General features: G+C 48.8%; 1 protein-coding gene across 1 annotated transcript in view; it reads right to left on the minus strand.

Annotated features, from left to right (window-relative positions):
- Nucleotides 1-13688: 13688 nt before the first annotated feature.
- Nucleotides 13689-18550, minus strand: part of TMEM275 (transmembrane protein 275) — a 41380-nt gene continuing 36518 nt past the window's right edge. The window contains exon 6 of the mRNA XM_055724853.1: nt 13689-18011. Within this exon, the coding sequence (XP_055580828.1) occupies nt 17372-17920 (549 nt within the window). The 5' untranslated portion in view covers nt 17921-18011 and the 3' untranslated portion in view covers nt 13689-17371. The remainder of the gene's footprint in view (nt 18012-18550) is intronic.

An 18550-nucleotide genomic window follows, 5' to 3' on the forward strand; every position in this document is an offset into this window, starting at 1 on the left:
AGACAACTGACAGCCCTCTGCCTTTTAGATTTCCAGCCACAATGGTGAAGTACGGGACAAATTTTGGCAGTGGGATCCTGAGAAGCTGCTGGGGAGGGTCAAGCATCTGCTGTGCCTGAAGCCAGGTCAGCCAGTCTTGCAGCCATCCTGCGCCTCAGCATCCCTCCTGCTCCCTGAGCTTTGCCCTTGGCCCCAGCCGAGCCCACTGCAGGGTCTGGTCTGCCACGCTGCTCAGCGCTGATGGACTCTCCCTGTCCTCCTCAGAAAGGCATAGATTTTCCTCTTAGCAGCTGTTCCTACTCATTGATGATAGATCCATCACTGTGAGCCCCAGCTCTTTGTAACCAGCTTGTCCCCCCCATAATTAGTCCATATTTAATCATTACCAACGATAAAAGGCAGGGACACGTTGCAGTCATCCTCGCAAATCATCTTTTGTCCAGATGGCCCACGAAGTACATTGTAAACCTCATTAGCAGATTGCACCCATTAATTACCTGGTATGGGAATCACTTTGCTAGCCACCGATGGCAGCTGCCTGCAGGAGGGAGCGCATCCAGGGAAGAATCCACGAACTGCCCCCGTTCTGGCCAGGGAAGGCATCAGGGCTAGCAACGCTGGACAATGCTACTGCTTTATCAAATTTTCACAGAGTATTTTTTTTAATTTTAAATTCTGCTTTTTGAGAGAAATGCTGGTTTATTTTGCTGAAAGATTTACCCTCCTCTGCCCCAAACCGGGAACCACGTGGGTTGAAATGGATCAGTTTTTCAAACCACACCAGCAATGCAGAGCAGTTTTGTCATGGCCTTAGATGTATCTGCAGCTGCATGAGGTTGCATTTCTTTTTTTTACCCCAAAGTAAGCAGATTAAAACCCAATTATTTTTTTTCTCTGTCTAGAACTCAGTACCTATTGATAAATCTGTAATTAATTTGTACTCTGGGCTATTAATTGCCTTGCAGATGTTTAGTCATAGGATTCCAGTGCAGAAAGGGATCGATAGATGCTGAGATTAAATTATCCAACTGTTTCAAACCCCAAATAATCACTGCTTGAGCTTGTTTAGTTTGGGCCCGGGACAAAAGTCAATTCCTTCCCTGTGGACCTTTCTATAAAGTACAGTTGACATAAGAAATGATGAGACTGTGGAAAACTAGATTGAGCCATAAATACTGAGCTCTGCAGTGGATCCGAGAACAATAATTTAACTTTCTTTAATGCCCAGCTCTCAAAGTGCTTAACAAACTCTCTATTCTTGGCAATCCTCAGCTGTTTAACAATTCAGAGCCCCTAATCCATAACTTGGGAGGGAAAAATGAAGATTTGGTTCAAATAAACCCCTAGCAGATGGAGTTAAAAGAGCTTCACTGTGGCATTTGCAATCAGCTAAGAAGAACAGAAAAGGATGGAGAAGAGCATCTCTGTCTGTGGGCATCTATAGCTACTCTGAATAAGCTTTCCTACTATTTTTTCCCCTGCTTTTTAGTTATTATTTCCTAGGATAAGCATCCCCCACAAGCGTTTGCATGCTCTTGCTGGCAGTTTCCACCTCCTTTCTCTCACTGAGCCCTCCTTGGCTCTTTTTAGCCCAAGGAACCACAGCAGCCCCTCTCCTGCTGCCTAAACGGGCTGTGCTCAGCGGCAGGGGACACCTTCCCCGGCCCGCTGCAGCTGCAGGGGGACATGGCATCTGCTTACCCTCTGAAAGTGGCTGTTTTGCTCCAACATCTAATCAGACTCTTCTTCACCTATCTCCTACCTGGCCAGGATGGGAATTTTGCCCCATGAATGAGTCCTGGGAGCAGCCCTGTAACTGGGGACAAGCGATGCTAAAGCCATTGCCTTCCTGTGAAGAAGCAATGCATGGTTTTTAACCTGGACAGGGGAAAACGCTCACCCAGGACAGCTGCCCTGCGTGGATGGTGGGGAAGGTTCCTACAGCACATCCTGAGCAGTCAGAACTTGAGTGCCTCCTTCCCCTAGAGATGCTTCTTCCCTGTGTTCCTCTGCCTTTTCCCAGGTGGAGCCGCATCCTCGCCCTCACAGGACTAGTGCAGTGGTGTGGGGGTCTCTGCTGAGCTCCCTCTTAGTCTTCCCAGTACCTTTTTCCTCCATGTCTTGCTGGCAAAGAGCTCACTTGTTGTTATAGCAACCTCAGTGCGGTTAAGTCTCTAGAGGCAAGGTTTATAGGGAGAGACAATATCTTTTATTAGACTGGCTGATACAGCTGAAAGAGAAAAATAAAAGGCGGGGGGGTGGGGGGGAAGAGGGAAAGAGCAGCACTCTGGCTTACAAGCTCATCACAGGTCCCCAGAGCTGTGGGCAGAGAACCAAGCAGGTACAGGGGAGAAAGAGGTGACACATGGGGACTTGGTGTGGGCACCTGGGAAGGGGCAGACCCAGCTGGCCCAGGCTCAGCCAGGCTGGCCGGGCAGCAGCCCAGGAGTTACAGGGGTGCTAATCTGGTTTTACCTGGTGGAAAGCAGCGATTCAGTGGGAAATGAGACCCATGGTCAATGCTGGTTCTTCCTGGCAAACAGCAGCACGGTGCTGGTTTGCCTTCACTGCCCCAGTACCATCACAGCATCTCCCAGGCACTGGTGGTCGCAGTGGCTGCTGCAAGTACCACTGCATCCAGTGCCAAAATAACTCCAGTCCCTCCGATCTGCTGCGCATCTGCTTTTAACCTCTGATCGAGCTACTCAGAGCAAACCTGGGCAGCACCCATCCTACATGGTCCTCTCAAGGTACACTCTCCTGATGTATTTGAAGGTAGCAGAAAACACTCCAAGGAGCTAATCAGTAAGGTAGCTCCTGGGTCACCTTCTGGTCTAATCTCCAGCCCCAAGCCCAACTCCAATCCCCCAGCTGAGCCAGCTGGTTCTTGGCAATTCTTCCAGTGCATCTCCAGCAGCATCCAGTGTCTCTTTGCTCAGGTCCCACCTGACCCACTCTGCTTGCTCAGGATCGGATCTCTGGCATTCATCAAACACGAATCACTGCTTTCAGGCACCTCATCGCTCAAGCAGACAGCACTCCTGATGTTGGTACATCCTCATCAATCAGCCTGCTGTTCTGGATAAAACCCACCTCCTCATGCACAGCCAGTACTCACCTGAACGGCATCTATTTCATATGCTGACTGCTGGGAAGTCTGCCACTCAGACTGTCAGTTTTCAGTTAAATTTATGGCTTGATGATAATTTTATATAAACAAAGAACTCAGGGCAAAAAGATTCGTAGGCACTGATGCAGAAGCTCTTTTCTTCCTGACTGGTGTTTCTAATCTTCAGTATTGCTCAAGTGGAAAGGCACCTTTCATTTTGCACATTCTTTTCTGTTTAACTAGCACCTTGTAACCTCCTGAACAGAAAAGCAGATCAGGCAATAATTCATATCCTGTCTGCTGAAGAAAACACAAGCACATAAAGGAACTGTAAATTAATTCAGCATTAAACAGGTGGCTCTGGGGAAGGACAGCTTGTCTGTGGCAGGGACAGGCTTGCATACGGCCTAACTGAACGATGAAGGATGGAGTCAGCTCCTCTGATCCAAAACTGGAAAGAGAAGCAAGGGCTGTGGCTGCTGATTTCTACTTTGCAAGAGGAGGGGAAGTTGCACAACGTTAGCTAAGGTAGTGCAAGACTTCCTTTCTTTCAATAGCTGCAGCAATTTTTTTTTTCAACAGGTTTGATGACCATGGATGTTCAGGAATGACACCATCGTTCCAGGCGATGTTGGGTGCTGCTGCACAGCAGCAGCGTTGCCCCCACACATTCCATCCAGCAAAATGCTGCTTTAAGCACAACCTCTTGTGTTATTTGCTCCCTGAAGGGTGGTGGATGATATCTACCCTTGGTTCTAGAGTGTGAAACTCAGCTGCTGTCTGAGACAGGTACATTACAGTGTCTTGGCACCACAAACGCTGTTGCAAGCTGGAAGAGACATCAGGCTTGCCTATACAACATGCAACAGCGTTATAGGCTCAGCCTTTGATAGATGCTGAAGTGCTTTTTGAGGCATCAAGGACTTTCACCTGAATCACAGAAATGGAATTGTATTGTAGGTGGGAAGGCTGCAGTTTTGCAGCATTGCATCTCCTTGTCCTCAGTGCTGCTGCATGCAGGCTGCATGGTATTATCCTGTACTGCTTACTGCCTAGCTGGATCAAACTGACACTGATTATATTTAGGGAGCTGACAAACAGCATATCTGAAAGCCACTCACCTGTTACAGCCCACGTGGCTTTTGCTTTAGGGAGTTAATTAAAGTGAAGACTATAAAACATTTTTTTTGCTGCTGTAAAACTTGGCTTTTGGGGGCAGCTGGAGGCATCAGTCTGAATGGGAACAATCAGAGGAGCCTGCACAGAGTTATTTCCATTTAGAAGCACGGTTATCACTGCAGTCCCAATAAAGAGTGAAGCTGAAACGTGAAGCCTTGCTCAGAGCTTGTCTAGAACTTGTCACCAAAGCAGGTACAAATTAGAATATGTTGACTTCTTGACACTAACATATTTGGCAAAAATCCTTGGTTTCCACTATAGTTTTGCTGCAAGGGTTTCATTGGTCTTGAATATTGGACACAGAGGGAAAAGGTGCAGAAGAAACTACAAGAGCCCAGCAGGAAGGATATATGGGGAGCTGGGCTCAAAAGCCTCTGAAATTAGCAGACTGAAGTTGCAATCCTGTATTGCTATATATATTCCTATCATATAGTAATGTGCTAAATATAAATCTGAAATTCCTTTTTTTATTTTTTGAAGACCTAAATGTCTTACTGTTTCTTACCCAGTAGGTGATGACCAGGTGACCTAGCCTTAAAGCAGTTTGGGAGACAGGGAGGGCAGGGTGTTCCCATACCAGTCTCACTTCTCAAACATGTCCTCCTTGAAATCAGGTCTGTAACCAAACAGGGTCTAGTTATTAGTGATGGTGCTTGTGCTGTAAGTGATATTATGCCACTACCACCAAGAGCTCATCATCTGAGGTTGGAAAACAGGTGGTTGAAGCTGATCCCATCTCTACTGGATTCTGTGTCAGTGGAAGAGTTCCAGAACTTGCAAGCATGATTTTGCTTCCCCTGAGGAAACAGCCAGGTATGGTCTGTTTGGTCCATAGTTAGGTGTGATCTTCAATTGTTCCTGGATGCCAAGCCCTCAGAGCTGCTCTTAGCCCATCAAAGGTTGCATCTCACCTGGGAAAGGTGACTGGAGCACACCACTGTCATCTACCTGCTGGCTGTTAAGACTATGCCTAGGCGTAAAGTCATCAGGTCTTCAGACAATTGAGCTCTGGCAGACCACTGCATATCATAGCATCAAAAACCTGGAGAACCTGAGCCATTTGACCTGATGCCCACTCGGTGTCACATGCCAGACCTACTCCATCCTGAGCAAACTCCAGTCCAGAAGCTGAGGTAGCTTATATGGACCTTGCTGAAGATCAGCTTATGCCAGGCTGGAGCAAGGACCAAGGGAAGCAGTGAACCATCCCCATGGTGCCACAGGTAGGGAAAGCCTCAAAAAAATTAAGAAATCAGGCTGAGGCCAGGTGTGGCAGGGACAGAATCAGGTTCAGGTTAGTCTAGCCCTACAAAATAAAGAGACAAGCTGAAGCTCAGAGCTGAACAGACAGCAGATTACAGCTGCATCCCCCGAAGATGTTACAGATATTAATGGTGATTTACCCTCCCCACTTCATAAGGCACCCGAAGCAGGCAGTACTCAAGACTGCTCTTTTTCTCACTTCTACCTCCTGATTTCCACCTTCCAGAACAGAAAAAGGTCTTTGTGGAAATAGTTTAGCCTATAATCTTTAAACAAGGCTCTAGAACGAGGGGAATTAACTGGAAAATGATTGAAGGCTATTAGAGGGGTTTGCGTGGCTTTGTTTAGTGGTGGAAGGTTGCACACCAGTGAGAGCTGCTGGCTGGTGCTCAGCAGCCAGGGTGACCCAGGTCAGGCAGATCCCATGCTGCCCAGCAGATGCGCAGTACGGGGCCTTCTCATTTTCCTGATCAAGCAGTGTTCTTTCCTGACACTGCAAGCCAGCCTCAGGCACCACAAACAGGATCATTTTCTAACCCAGCATAGAGCCTTTGGGGCTTTTACTGAGTATTGCACAAAATCTGTTACCTCCCCATGGCTGCCCAGGGTAGCTGGGAGATAGGGAAAGCAGAAGACTACTTGCCTCCAACCTCATGAAAATGAACTAGAATAGACACTGCATGTCCTGGCATGCTTATGCCATGAACCCCAGATCCCACACCTTGCATGTTGTTTTCCCCCAAACCTCCACAGTTGTACGGCCAGCCACAAACGAATGTGAGAGCCAAACGAGCTTGAGGTCTTCCCACAGCTCACTCATGTGAAACAAAAGCCAGCCCAGCCCTCCAGTCCTTCCATTTGGTGAATTTCCTTTGCCCGAGGTTCCCTCACCCCACCACAGCACCAGGGATGGCCGCAGCAGTTTGTGAAGGTGAGCTGGAACCACCGTGCACCCGCCTGTGTGGTAATGCCTGTGCAGACGATGCCTCAAATGAAAAATCAAAGGCTGTTTCTTTACTCTCCTCCTCATACCGCAGGTATGCAAATGCAGCCCAGGTTAAACAGGTTGCTGGGGGCTCTCAGCAATGACTGTAAGGTTTTTCCCCCCCTGAACAGTCTTTGCAACTTTTGATTTTATTCTGAAACTGTTCTTACCAAGTCAGCATTGATTTACTTGGGGAGAAAAATGCTTTTCTGTTTTTTACACTTCCCATTGCTGCCCATTCCTTCCAAAAGAGAAATCCCACCCCTCTGCTCCTCCAGCCCTCTGCTCCTGCCCACCTCCTCCCTTGCTCTGCTTAGGGTATTTGACAGAGCCATTTCTGAGCCAACTAAACTGACTAATCCTGGGGAAAACAACTTGGTCTTTCATGCAGCATGAATTTAATGTGGGTTTGATGAGCTGAGCTGCTGCAGTGCAGGAGCAGACAGAAGTCGGTCCTGGGTCGGGAGGAGCAAGGGGGCTCTCAGGTCCTCCCTGGGTGCCAGGGGATGCGCAAGAGCCCTGTGGTGTGATGCACAGCCTCACCGAGGCCCTGGGGAAGGCTGTCCAAACCTAGCCATGTGCTGTCTGCTACAGCTCTGCTCCCATGGGACATACGAGCTGGTCACCACACACCTCTGGTCTTGGGGATGGAGCCTGTCCATCAGGCAATTGTTCATGGGTTGATACAGATGAGCTCCTAGAGCAGCACCATCACGTTCCTTCAGTTTTGCTTCACAGGTCACAAAAGAAGACAGATGGTTGCCTTTTTCACTCTAGGCAGTCCATCACCTCCTCAGACTGGCTCTTCACTTTTATTAACATAGATCCACACTCATTAGATGTAAACCAGTTACCCTGTACCCTCTTACTTGCCTCAGACCCATGCCACATCTGCAGGGTCTGTAACTGCTATTCCACGTGGCTGCTGCCCATCTCAGTCATCTGCCTACCTTTAGAAATGAGTTTTATCACCCCTGGTTTCTGATTAAAACAAATCCTTTCCATCTAACTAGGAAAACAGCGAAACACAAAAGCCCTATACAAACCCACCCCGGCAGACTGGACTTTATCCCTGTTGATCTGAGCTTTTGCTCTGCCATTTGCCTGATGGACAATTATCAGCTCAGCAGAGCTACCCAGCGGGAGCTAAGCAATAATCTTATGGAGTAAATACAACCTTGTAGCAGAGAGCGACCTGTCCTGCCTGAGAACATCAGCAGCAGCAATAGCACCAGTACAGCTGTTATCCGCTCCTCGCTGGGACTTGCTTTCTTGCCTTTGATAGGAACCTTCAGGAGCTGCCAGTTCAGTGTTACTCCACCAGCTCTGGCCCTGGGTTGAGCCTCCTGTGGGTACCAAGCCTTGGGCAGAGGAAGGACATGTGCCTGGGAGGGGGTTGATGTTCCCTTGCCTCCGCAGTTAAAAATCTGTCTGGAAGGGTGACTGAGTGCCTCCAGCAGAAAACACATCTAGGTAGAAGGGAGGTCTGGTGGGTAAGTCACAAGAAAAAGATGCAGTGAATCTAAGCACTGTCTTCTCCTCTGCCACCAAATTGTTATGTGACTTTAGTCACATCATCTCCCAGTACATCCACTTCCCTGCCTCCAGAATGGGGATGGTCACTCCTTTCTCCCACCCTTTTGCCTGTTTATTTCTACTCAGACTCCCAGGTCTTGGTGGCAGCCACAGCTTCGTACCATTCTCCTGACACCTTTGGTTCCCTACATCAGTCTGGGCACTGATGTAGTAAAACCCAGAGTGCCTGTGTTTTAAGTGCTCTTAAAAATGTGGGGAGCAAGAGGTACGCCCCTGCTGCTATTCACACCCTCCACCTGCTACTATGTATTTCCCTATGAAGATAATAAGGCAAAATATTTCACACTGAATGGGGTTTCTCCTTTTCTCTCCTCAGCAAATGCACTTTGCACCTGCTCTTTAACAAACGTACACCATCCACATCGACCAAGGCTGGCGCTGAATTGAACTTCGAATGCCTTTTCAGTGCCATAGCCTAGTTAATAATTACCTTTATGACTCACTCCACTCCATGCTGCTGGAGCGCCATTAAGAGAATTGACAGCACAAATAACAGAAACATTAAGCCTAATGATGTTGTAAGCGTTAGCCCTGCTGAAGTGCTCCTGGTGTCACCAAAGAAGAGCCTTTCCCTTTAGCAGTTGCCCCTCCCAGGAGGGTGTTTTCTTCCCATCCGTGGCATCGCAGAGGAAAGCCAGCTTGCTGCTCCTTTGAGTTTTGGCAGTAGGAGTGTGGGGTGCACACATACATGCGCACAGCTGTGTGGGCCATGCACGCTCACACAGCAATCAGCCCCATTTCAGAATATCTTCATTCCCAGTCGGCAAAATCTCAGCATCCTCAGTTTCAGCGTGGTCCTGCAGCTCCCCACCTCCCCTGCATCCTGGAGTGCCCCTCCGCCAGCCATGCCCTGCGAGGAGTCCACAGGCTTGCTCCCAGCTTGCCTAAATTATTAGGGAAAATCCACTAGCTTGAGCCGCTCCCCTGGATTTCCCTCCTGGTTGCACAGGGGCAGAGGGATGCCCAGTGCCTCGCTGATGGGTGGATGGCAACTGCCATCTCTGGATGCCTCTGTCTCAACAAGATCATTTCCAAACATAGATCAAAGCCCTGAATCGATTTTTCCCAATGGTTTCACTTATCTTCTGGACAGCAAGCTTTCCCCCATGCCCCTGGGAGCCCTCACCTATTCCATCTATTCCCCACAAGGATGTGTAACCCTCTGGAAAGGTTTGGCCAGAGATGAGAAGCAGCAGGCAGCTGTGCCTCCACTGCAGTACTGCTGCAGTCACACCAGTGGTGCATTTGATGCCAATTCCTGCCAATTTACATGCATTTTTCCACTAATTTATAATTAACGGGACTGGATTTAATACTTCCCAAATTAGCTTTAGATAGCATATCTAAGAATCATGAAGCTTTTTGAATGCAACAACAAACCTGATAGGTTTAATAAGAGACTTTGGTTCAAGCAGGGAGTTTTCCCCACTGTTATTTCCTGAAAGCAAAATTGTTTCTGTGAAATAGCCATTTCCTTTTCTTTTAACAGGAAAATTCAATTTATCTTCCCTATTTCTTAGCCAGTTACTCCTCTTTGCCTTCATTGCCACAAATTCCCTAATCTTGTTATTCTTGGGTGTTGGAAAAGCATAATCATCTGAGCCATGAAATCGAAGACAACAGCAACATTTCCAGGGAGGTGACTTAAGTCGGAGGAATTAATTCTCCCAGCAGACAGCCCTTATTTAGAACAAATGTGATTTTCAGAACTGAAGATATGTTTTTAATGAGGCTCTATGAAAATACATGTAGCCCAGAGCTGTGGGAGATTCAGCGTTATGCCAGGGAAATGCATCACGCCAGGAGAACAACAGCCAACAGGTTCACTAAGTTCTTCGCTCCGTTCCCTGCAGAGAAAACCCACCTCTGTATCTCTCACCCTTGGACATCGCTGCCCTGAACAAGGGAATCTACAGCTGTTTCTGGAGTGTCCTAATGTGGCCCACCCAAAAGGTGATTTTGAGGTTTAATCAAGAAAAGAGGTGGGTTTTCCTCCCTCTTTCAAATAAAGCCAGCATGCTCAAGCAGGTGGGTCTCCGTGCAACACAGAGTTAAGGCATGGAAATCCTTGCCCCAGGATGTTACAGATGCTGAGAGTTGAGGGTTTTTTCTTTCTCTGGGAAAATCAAGATTAATGCTTTCAGCTGAGACCCCCTTTTCAGCTCTGTGCCTCAGTTTCCTTTCTTACCTGCTGTCTTTCTCTTTAGCCAGAGCAGGGGCTGCCTTACTTGTGCCTACATAGTGGAACACCAGAGGCATGGATGGGACCACTGGCCATCACCACAGTGTAAGACTGCATTCAGTGGGATTTCCAGGGATTTATGGCCATGAAAAAGGGTTTATCCAGCAAGGATGCAGCAAAAATATGCCTTGGTTTTGGGGCTGGTCAGTGTTTCCAGATGAAGGACAAGAAAGAAAAGCCTTTTGGGGACCATCACGCAGTGCGGCGCTGAAAGCAGCCTCAGGGAGCTTTCCATGCTCTACTACCTGGGTTTGCCTCATTCCCTGGAGCAAACAGCTCTGCCGCTCCCGCGTGCAGCTGTAATTTCTAGCCAAAGGTTATTTTTCACCAGTGAACTCGATGGCCCCATGGAAGGTTCCCAACCCAGAAATCAAAGCTGCTTATTTGCACAACAGCCATGGGGCACAGAGAGCAGCAATGGGCCTACCCCTAAGGAGGCTGCAGAAGCCAGCCCCCTTGGGTTTGCTGGCAGCATGTCCTTCACACATGCAAAATCAGTCTCCAAAAGGAGAGTGCAGAGCCCCAGAGACAGCAAACAGGATAAAGCACCAGCCACTCGCAACGAGAGGAGGATCAGCTCCTAATGACAGCATCATCTTCGCCTGGCTCAGCTGGAGATAAAAAGACGAACCATAAATCATACTGATTTCTCGTACCAAGATAACAGAGGAAGATTTGTCTCCAAAAGAAGCATCTTTTCTGCCTATGTGCCAGCAAAAGAAATCATTTTTCTGTCCGACTTTATAGAAAACTTCATTAAATACCCATCTGGCACCAGGCCAGAGAGCCACACTGGAAGCTGTGTTCATTGTCACAGCAGACTGATGCCAGACACTCCAGCAAAGATTTCAGCAGGGGAGACCTCCTGCGATGGTTTCGGGAGGGTACGCAGATCTCGGGAGGCACGGCTTAGTAAAAGCACCATTGCAGAGAGATCTGGCTTTTTGGACTTGATTGAAAGCAGGGGACTGTAGCCTCAAAACTGCTTTTGAAGTTTGGTCCTCATGTGGAGACAGAGCCCAGCAAGATCTCATTTTAGGGGTGTCTGGAGGATTGAATAATAGAGCAATTCTCAAGTGTTCGGATCGGAAATTTCATCTGGACCCTGGGAAGTTTTTTCCTGGCAAAAGCATCATGAGAACCAGTGTCTTCTCAGGACCAGCGAATTTCAGGAAATGAGAATTTCCTGATGAATATGTGCTCCCTGGAAAAACTCCTGGGGAGTCTTTGTATGCAAGGATGCCTTGAAAAACATAATCTGTCCTCCCAGTCCTGACATCCTCTGTGCTCTGAGAATTCAAAGCCCTGTCAGCATGTGCAGGTCCTACAGAGACTGAGAGTAATTACAAGTAGCAGGAGATCTGTTGATGGAAACGGAGAAATCTTTTCCCCGTGAACTCTATAAATTAGACTGAACAAAGCCATGGAAACGAGCCTGTACGGAGCAATCCTCGCTGACCAACCCTGATAGTCCAGCTGCCTGGTGGTTCACTGTGAGCCTGGGTGATCCCCTCCTTGTTGGAGCTCTCTGGGGCAGCAGTGGGGGCAGCTGGGACAGCAGAAGCCCCCAAACTAGCCACCATTGCATGGAGCCAGTCTCCAAGAGTTTTAAATTGATATTAAAATGAAAAAAGTCAAGCTCCCAGCTTCCCTAGGAAGTATGAGAAAGCAAATGCTGTAAGACAACACCAGGGAAGATGCTCCATATCCTTGGTCCATCTAGAAGGGGGTGCTGCTGAGGAGGATGAGCATCTCCTGTGGCTTCACACCACCCTGGGGACAGGGGCAGGAGTGTCACTCTGAGGCCATCCCAAATGAAGAGCTCTTTGCAGTCACCGGTCTGATAGCCGAGAGTTTTAGAAAACAAATATACGAGCCTCTCCTGGAGTATGTTGTAGGGGGGCAGCCAGCAGTGTCTGAGGGTCTCTCCCATGGATGTGAAAGCTCAGCTGAGCAGACAGCATCTGACAGCTGGAGATAACCAGCCTTTCAGCCTCTAGATTGACCACGTTTGCTATGGACTTATTGGAGACTAATGATATCAAAGGGTTTTTTTGGTGTGGTTGTTTGTTGTTGGTTTGTTTTTTTTTAACAGATGGGGGGTTTTCACAATGTTTCAGGGATACAAATTTCTAGGAGGCAAAAAGGCATCTTGATTAAAGCCATTGTTGGTACAAGAGTAAAAGGAAATAAACTAGCTACAAATAAAGTTGGGCAGGGAATTAGAAAACGCTAATTACATTTCATGTAATGTTTCTGTTTTATTCTTCCAGATGGAGAGGGAAGCTCATGGTCCAGGTTAGCGCTGGGCAGCTGCCATGGCAGGAATGCTGCAGGCTGCAAGTCCAGGAGGGCAGAATTGGATGCTCAGCAAACCCTCCTCTATGCTTTTCTCTCTGGTCCCACTTTTAAAAAAGAAAAATCCTTCCAGGGAGTTCTTCCTAATGGCCAAAAAAAATCCTTTCTGAAGGGAGCAGGTTTTCATTTTACACACATTGTCAGTGGAGCCTTCTTAGCCAGCTCATTTCCCAGGTCTTTAACCAGCCAGCCTGCCTGGAACGGAGAGATTTCCTCTCTTCTCCAATCACTTGGCTGCACATGGGAGAGAAGCCCTTTGACGAGGTGAATTTGCAAGCCTCTCAAATCCTCTTTATTCTCGCTGTGCTATCCCTCCTTGACTCATCTCCAGGAGACCATGTTGGGCTAAGCCCAGAAGGAGCATGGAAAGGTGATGGCACCAATCCTAGACACACACAAACACACACAGATACAGATTCCACCCCTTACCCGCACCATAAATTAAACACCATCTATACCCAGGGCTGGGTAGGATCAGCTAAAATAACCCAGTCCAGTCCTCCAGTACCCAAGGGGTGGAATTCAGAACAGCCCATGGTCTTCACCCACCCCAGACCACAAACCTGCTCCTCCTGTGTCCCTAATAAACTGGAGGCCTGTTCAGGTACACAGCTAAAAAAAAAGGCAGCTAAATTGGGCTATTCCTGTGTTAGCCAAAGCAATGACAGCGGGAGTCTGCGGTGGGACCAGTGCTTAGGCAACCGGTGCTTCAATAAGCAACGGCATTCAAGAGGCAACATGAACTCATAGGGATGCTTTTTCCTTGCAGCTGCTTGCACTGTCTAAAATCAAGCAATTTTAGACATTGGGTTTGACAATTTTAGACAAATTTAGACAATTTAGAGAGTGGGGAGCACAAGGCAAAATGAATACAGACAGCCTTGGGGCACACATAGTCTGGGGGTAAGGGAGAAGGTGGCTGGTAGAGTGAAAGAGCAGGCAGGCCAAATGCTTACTGAGTGCAATCATTTTAATGAGTCTGTCTTCTCCAAATTCCACATGGCACACATGCAAATAGTAATTTTAAAAAAGACTCACACCAGAAATGCTGACTTAGAGAACAAGATACTCTCCCTGTCTCCACTACACAAAGGAGGCGCGAGATTCACATTAGTCACGGCCAATCACGGAGACAGACAGACAGACAGACGTGGAAATCCTGAAAGACAGAAAAAGGCAAAAGCAGGGCATTCATGCTTCAGAAGGCAGCAGATGTTCCCATGCCCACCTTGCTGTGCAGGCAGGCAGTTGTGGTCACAGCTTGGCATACAGACCCACCACACCAGGGGATCAGAATCTCACTGGTCCTACATCTCTGCTTGCCCAGGCACAATCTCTGCTGGTTGTTGTCTCTTGGGTCCCAAGGGTGCCAACTCCCAGAGCAACACCAGCTTTACAGTGACCTGCACGTGCTGCGCAGGATGCACCAGGTGTCGGGGCTATGTCAGAGTTCCCTGTACGGTACCGGCTGGGATGCCACACCACCAGTGCGAACCAGGCTAAACTCCTAGACTCCCCGCAAAGTCCTGCTTCTGCCTCCGTTCCTGCCCAAGGGGCTTTTGCCTTCATTTGTATGGGATACGCCACTGCACGATCCATCACTGGTAGCATTTCACGGCGCAGCTGCAATACGGAGTGATTCTAGTACGCACACTCCAGGCTTGGCTTTCAAACCTTCAGCGAGTAAAGAAAAGAGTTGTGTGGTTACCACTTGGTGTCAGTATGTTTTTGGCTCCAAGCGCTCAAAGGAAAGTGCTGCAGTAACCGTATTCATGTGGTCAATGCCTCTAAAGGACTTCCAGCCTGTTGTGTGCTACTCCAAAAGGATAGTGAGCCAGCAAGCTGGGAATCAAACCTACATCGGCAAGCTGTTCTGTTTAATTGCTACAGCAGTTCCCGTGTGCCAAAGGGCAGCCGGTGCTGGAGGCAGAGCCCACCCGTGACAATGAGCTCTAATGGAGAGCGCGCAGAGATCAGACCATACAGATTCACCCATCTTCAAGCAACATCCAGACTCAGGTGTGCCAACACCAACGTGCTGCTTGGCAATGTGTACATCTTTAACGCAGCTTTCAGTGCAGTCGGGAGAAGGTTTTCGCTCTCGCACAGGCAGGGAGCTGAGCAGTAGCACAATGAAATTATTTGCCCAGGACCTGGAGTCTGTACCAGAGACTTGAAACCACATCTTCCCAGGCCCACACAAACATCCTTCTCCTAAGCCTGCTTCTGCCCCTCCTAGCCAGTAGACCAGCCCTGATAAAATCACAGGGGTAATCCCCTGGTGTAGAAGCAGATGTTCAAGGCAGGGAACTGTTGGAGCACTCAAGGAGGACCCACAGCAAGAGAGTTTGCTTGCCTCTCATCAAGGAATGAAATTCAACCTCATCCTACCCCAGCTCATGAAGGGGACATCAGCTGCACAGCAGCTCCCCAGAGCAACCAGGACACCTCATGCATGGGCTGTACAGCACCTTGACTCTTCTCTCCAGGTCCCCCATGACCCCACATGCCACCACGCAACTCAGCACACCAGCCATACAGCTCTCAAAGCCCGGCCATGCAGAGGTCTGCTGGTGGCCCATGGCCACGTCACAACCTCTCCCTCTGCTCCTCCTCCTCCTTTCCCTGCAGCCCTCCCACCTCTCCAGACACCCATTTCTGCCGGCTGACACCTCAGGGCTCTGTTGTCCTCAGCCTAGCAAACAGCTGGTGCTGGGCTGAATGGGAACCATTACAGATGGGATGTGACGCAAGAGCTGGCTGAAGGAAACATAACAAAGGCCACAGAAAACCTGAGTGGTGGGCGGCATGGACTGGTTGCTGGTCCTCCTAATCTGGGAAACTTGGGGCATCAAAGGGAACCAGTAGGGTGCAGGATGAAAATAAACCAAGGATAGAGAACTTTTATGGCCTCTCATGAAACTGCGCAACTCCCCGCTGCAGGATCATAAATAATGAAACCTCACAGACATTCAAGGCGCAAAGGGATTATTTTGTCAAGAAGCAATCCATTCAGGGCTACTGAATACAGGCACCACTTCCAGCTCAGGAAGCTCCTAAGCAATAGTGCATTGGAGGCTAGGAGAGCATTTTGGGCAAGCAACACCCTGGGTTTGCCCCAGCTTTATGCTCTTCTCCAGACCTTGCTCTTGGCGTTGTCAGAAATTGGATGCTGGGCTAGCTGGGCCTTTGGAACGATCTGGTACGATTACTCTTGTGTCCATAAGACTTCCTAGTCACTATGAGTCCCAAGACCCATATTTCAAATATAGAATTTCCATAAACAGAAAACCTATGCAGCTGTTCCTGCTCAAAATCCATCCTTCTGGTGCTGCCTCCCCACATACGGGTCCTGCCTAGCACATCTGTCCTTCTCTACACTGGTCCCACATCTCATAAAACATGTGAACAGCCCCTACAGGAGTCAGAGCAATGGCCCATCAGCACAGTGCTGTCCTCCCAGCTGGGGTCACCCAGGGAAGAACACAAAGCCTTTGCAGCAACGATTTGCAGCATCAGATCAGGGAGATGGGGTGTCTTTGCGTTGAACAGCTCTTGATCAGTTCTCTTCTGCAAACACAGCCCGTTGCTTTGCAAGCCCATGAGCACACCGAGCAGCCAGTTTCCTGCAGCAAGGAGGTCCACTCCTGATTGCCCACTCTGTGTAATGGATCTTCAGGGAAGGAGATACACTCACCACCTTCTAGCACAGCTATGCTGAAGCCCATACAGTTATTTGCCCCCTGCTGCAAGCTGATGTGTGTCCCAGGCCAGCCTTCCACAAAGAGATGGAAAGGAAAGTGCCTAGCACTTGGTACATAATCGTTGCCCAAAAATTTAATTTGCAGGCTCCTGCCAGTCTCTGGTTACTCGAGGAGCTTATCCTCGAGGATTCAGCTTGGCTGACCTTCTAAGATACCTACTGCACTGAGCAGCACAGTGATCAAATAATCAGTTGATCATCAAACTGATTAAAACAAGAGGAAAATACCAGTGCTAATTGTGATCCTTGTAGATTTGCCGTCTCTTAGAATAGGTGGTAAATCGCCCAAATGAAGGCAAGATGGGGCAAGGATTTTCAACAGAGGGGAGATTGTTTCACACTGCTTTTTCAATAGCAAACACATAGCTTTGTCCCTACTGCCAAAAAGCCTGGCACTAAAAATGCTGAAATCTTGTAACTGAGTGGCAGCAAGCTGTAATTTACTGCATTCCTGCTTCTTTTATGTTCAAGAATTGCTTCACTTCTGAGAAGAAAGAGCTGTCATTTGTCAGCCCTGCGTAGCCCCTCCTTCCAGCCCTCACATTTCCATGTTATGCTAGACAAATTAATTCAGCCCTCTTCCTATCTGCTCCCCCAAACAGCCTGTGTCTTCCCAGGAACTGAGAGTCAACCTTTCACAGCAACATCATCATCAATTTTCTTTTAGAAAGCCATGTAATGGGCATGTTCCTTTCAACAAAAATCCGGAACTTCTCTGCTGTTGTATCCACCTCCCTTAAAATGATCCAGAGGTACCTGTCTGTCTGCTGGCTTTTCACAAGGACCTTTCCCACACCTCTAACCAATGGTGCATCACAGATCTCCAGCCCACCCATCGCACATCTGGCTGGCTGCTAACAAAAGCTCTGCCTGGGTTTAGGATGCAGCCAGGTCCCTGGGCAAGTTGAGCTGTATTGCCTCTCCTCCTGTGGTGTACTTGGCCACCGGCCCATTGCCTTCCATGGTGAAGAGCTTGCAAGTCTTCGTGTTCTCATGAACTGGCGTGGACTTTTTCGAGGAGATGGGGGAATTTGTGGGGCTCAGCTGAACGGCAGTGGTATCCTGCACTGTGTGCTCGCTAGTTTCAATTTCAAAGGCTGTGTTGCCAGGTTTGATGAGCCCAATGTTGGAGCCTGGTTTGGATTTCCTGGCTCCATGAGCTGGAGGCCTGCGGCTGCAGATGCAGCAGGCACCAAAGAATGTGAAGGCCACCACCAGCAAGATGGGTCCGATGATGATGGGAGGGTTGTTCACAGGGAGGAAGGTCCCAAAGGCAAATGCTCCCACTAAAGTGATGTTGATCCCTGCTAGCATGATGCAAAGTCCACAAGCGCAGCAGAGAGCGGGGGAGGGGAGGCCCTGAGGTCGTGTCTTTTTCTGGGTGGGTTTCTGGGACAAAGAGGCGCTGCTCTTCTCACTGAACATGTTGAGATGAGTCTCAGAAGTTGCTTCAGTCCTGGCTAGGTGTATACTGTATTGAGAAGGCTAGCTCTGGTCTCCTGCTGCCTTGAAATCCCTGGAGAGGAATAAAAAAGCATGCAGCTGTTAGAGCAATAAACCAAAGGCCCCTTACCATCACCATTCATGGTGACCAGAATCTTCTCTGGGTTTGCTGGTATCAGCAACCAAATACAAATCCAAGCTTGCTCTCAAGTCTGGGCTCTCCCTGTCCATGGTGGCCACGTGCAGTCAGCCTCAGGCTGGAGCACTAAGCCCAGCGTGCTCAACACCCTTTGCCATCCAGATGGATGACACCCAAGTGAATCCAACCACGTGATGGCCCAGAGCCTACGCTTGGCTCTGCCTAAAGTCTGAGCCACAGCCCAGCATTGCAGCAGCATGGCTGGACAGACCCACATCACGAGCTCTGATGTTTCTCACATGGGTTTGAGACGTGCTGCATACACCTCTTGATGCTCCCTCTACTCCATCCACCCTTCCCTTAAAATACAGGTTCTTCAGGACAGGCAGTATGTCCCGCTGCCCATTTGGGCAGTAGCTGGTTTCACAGCGTTTGTCATCACCCACACAACACCTGCCCAAAGTAAGAGACCA

Source organism: Falco cherrug, chromosome 12 (genome assembly GCF_023634085.1).
Source record: "Falco cherrug isolate bFalChe1 chromosome 12, bFalChe1.pri, whole genome shotgun sequence".
NCBI lineage: Eukaryota > Metazoa > Chordata > Aves > Falconiformes > Falconidae > Falco > Falco cherrug.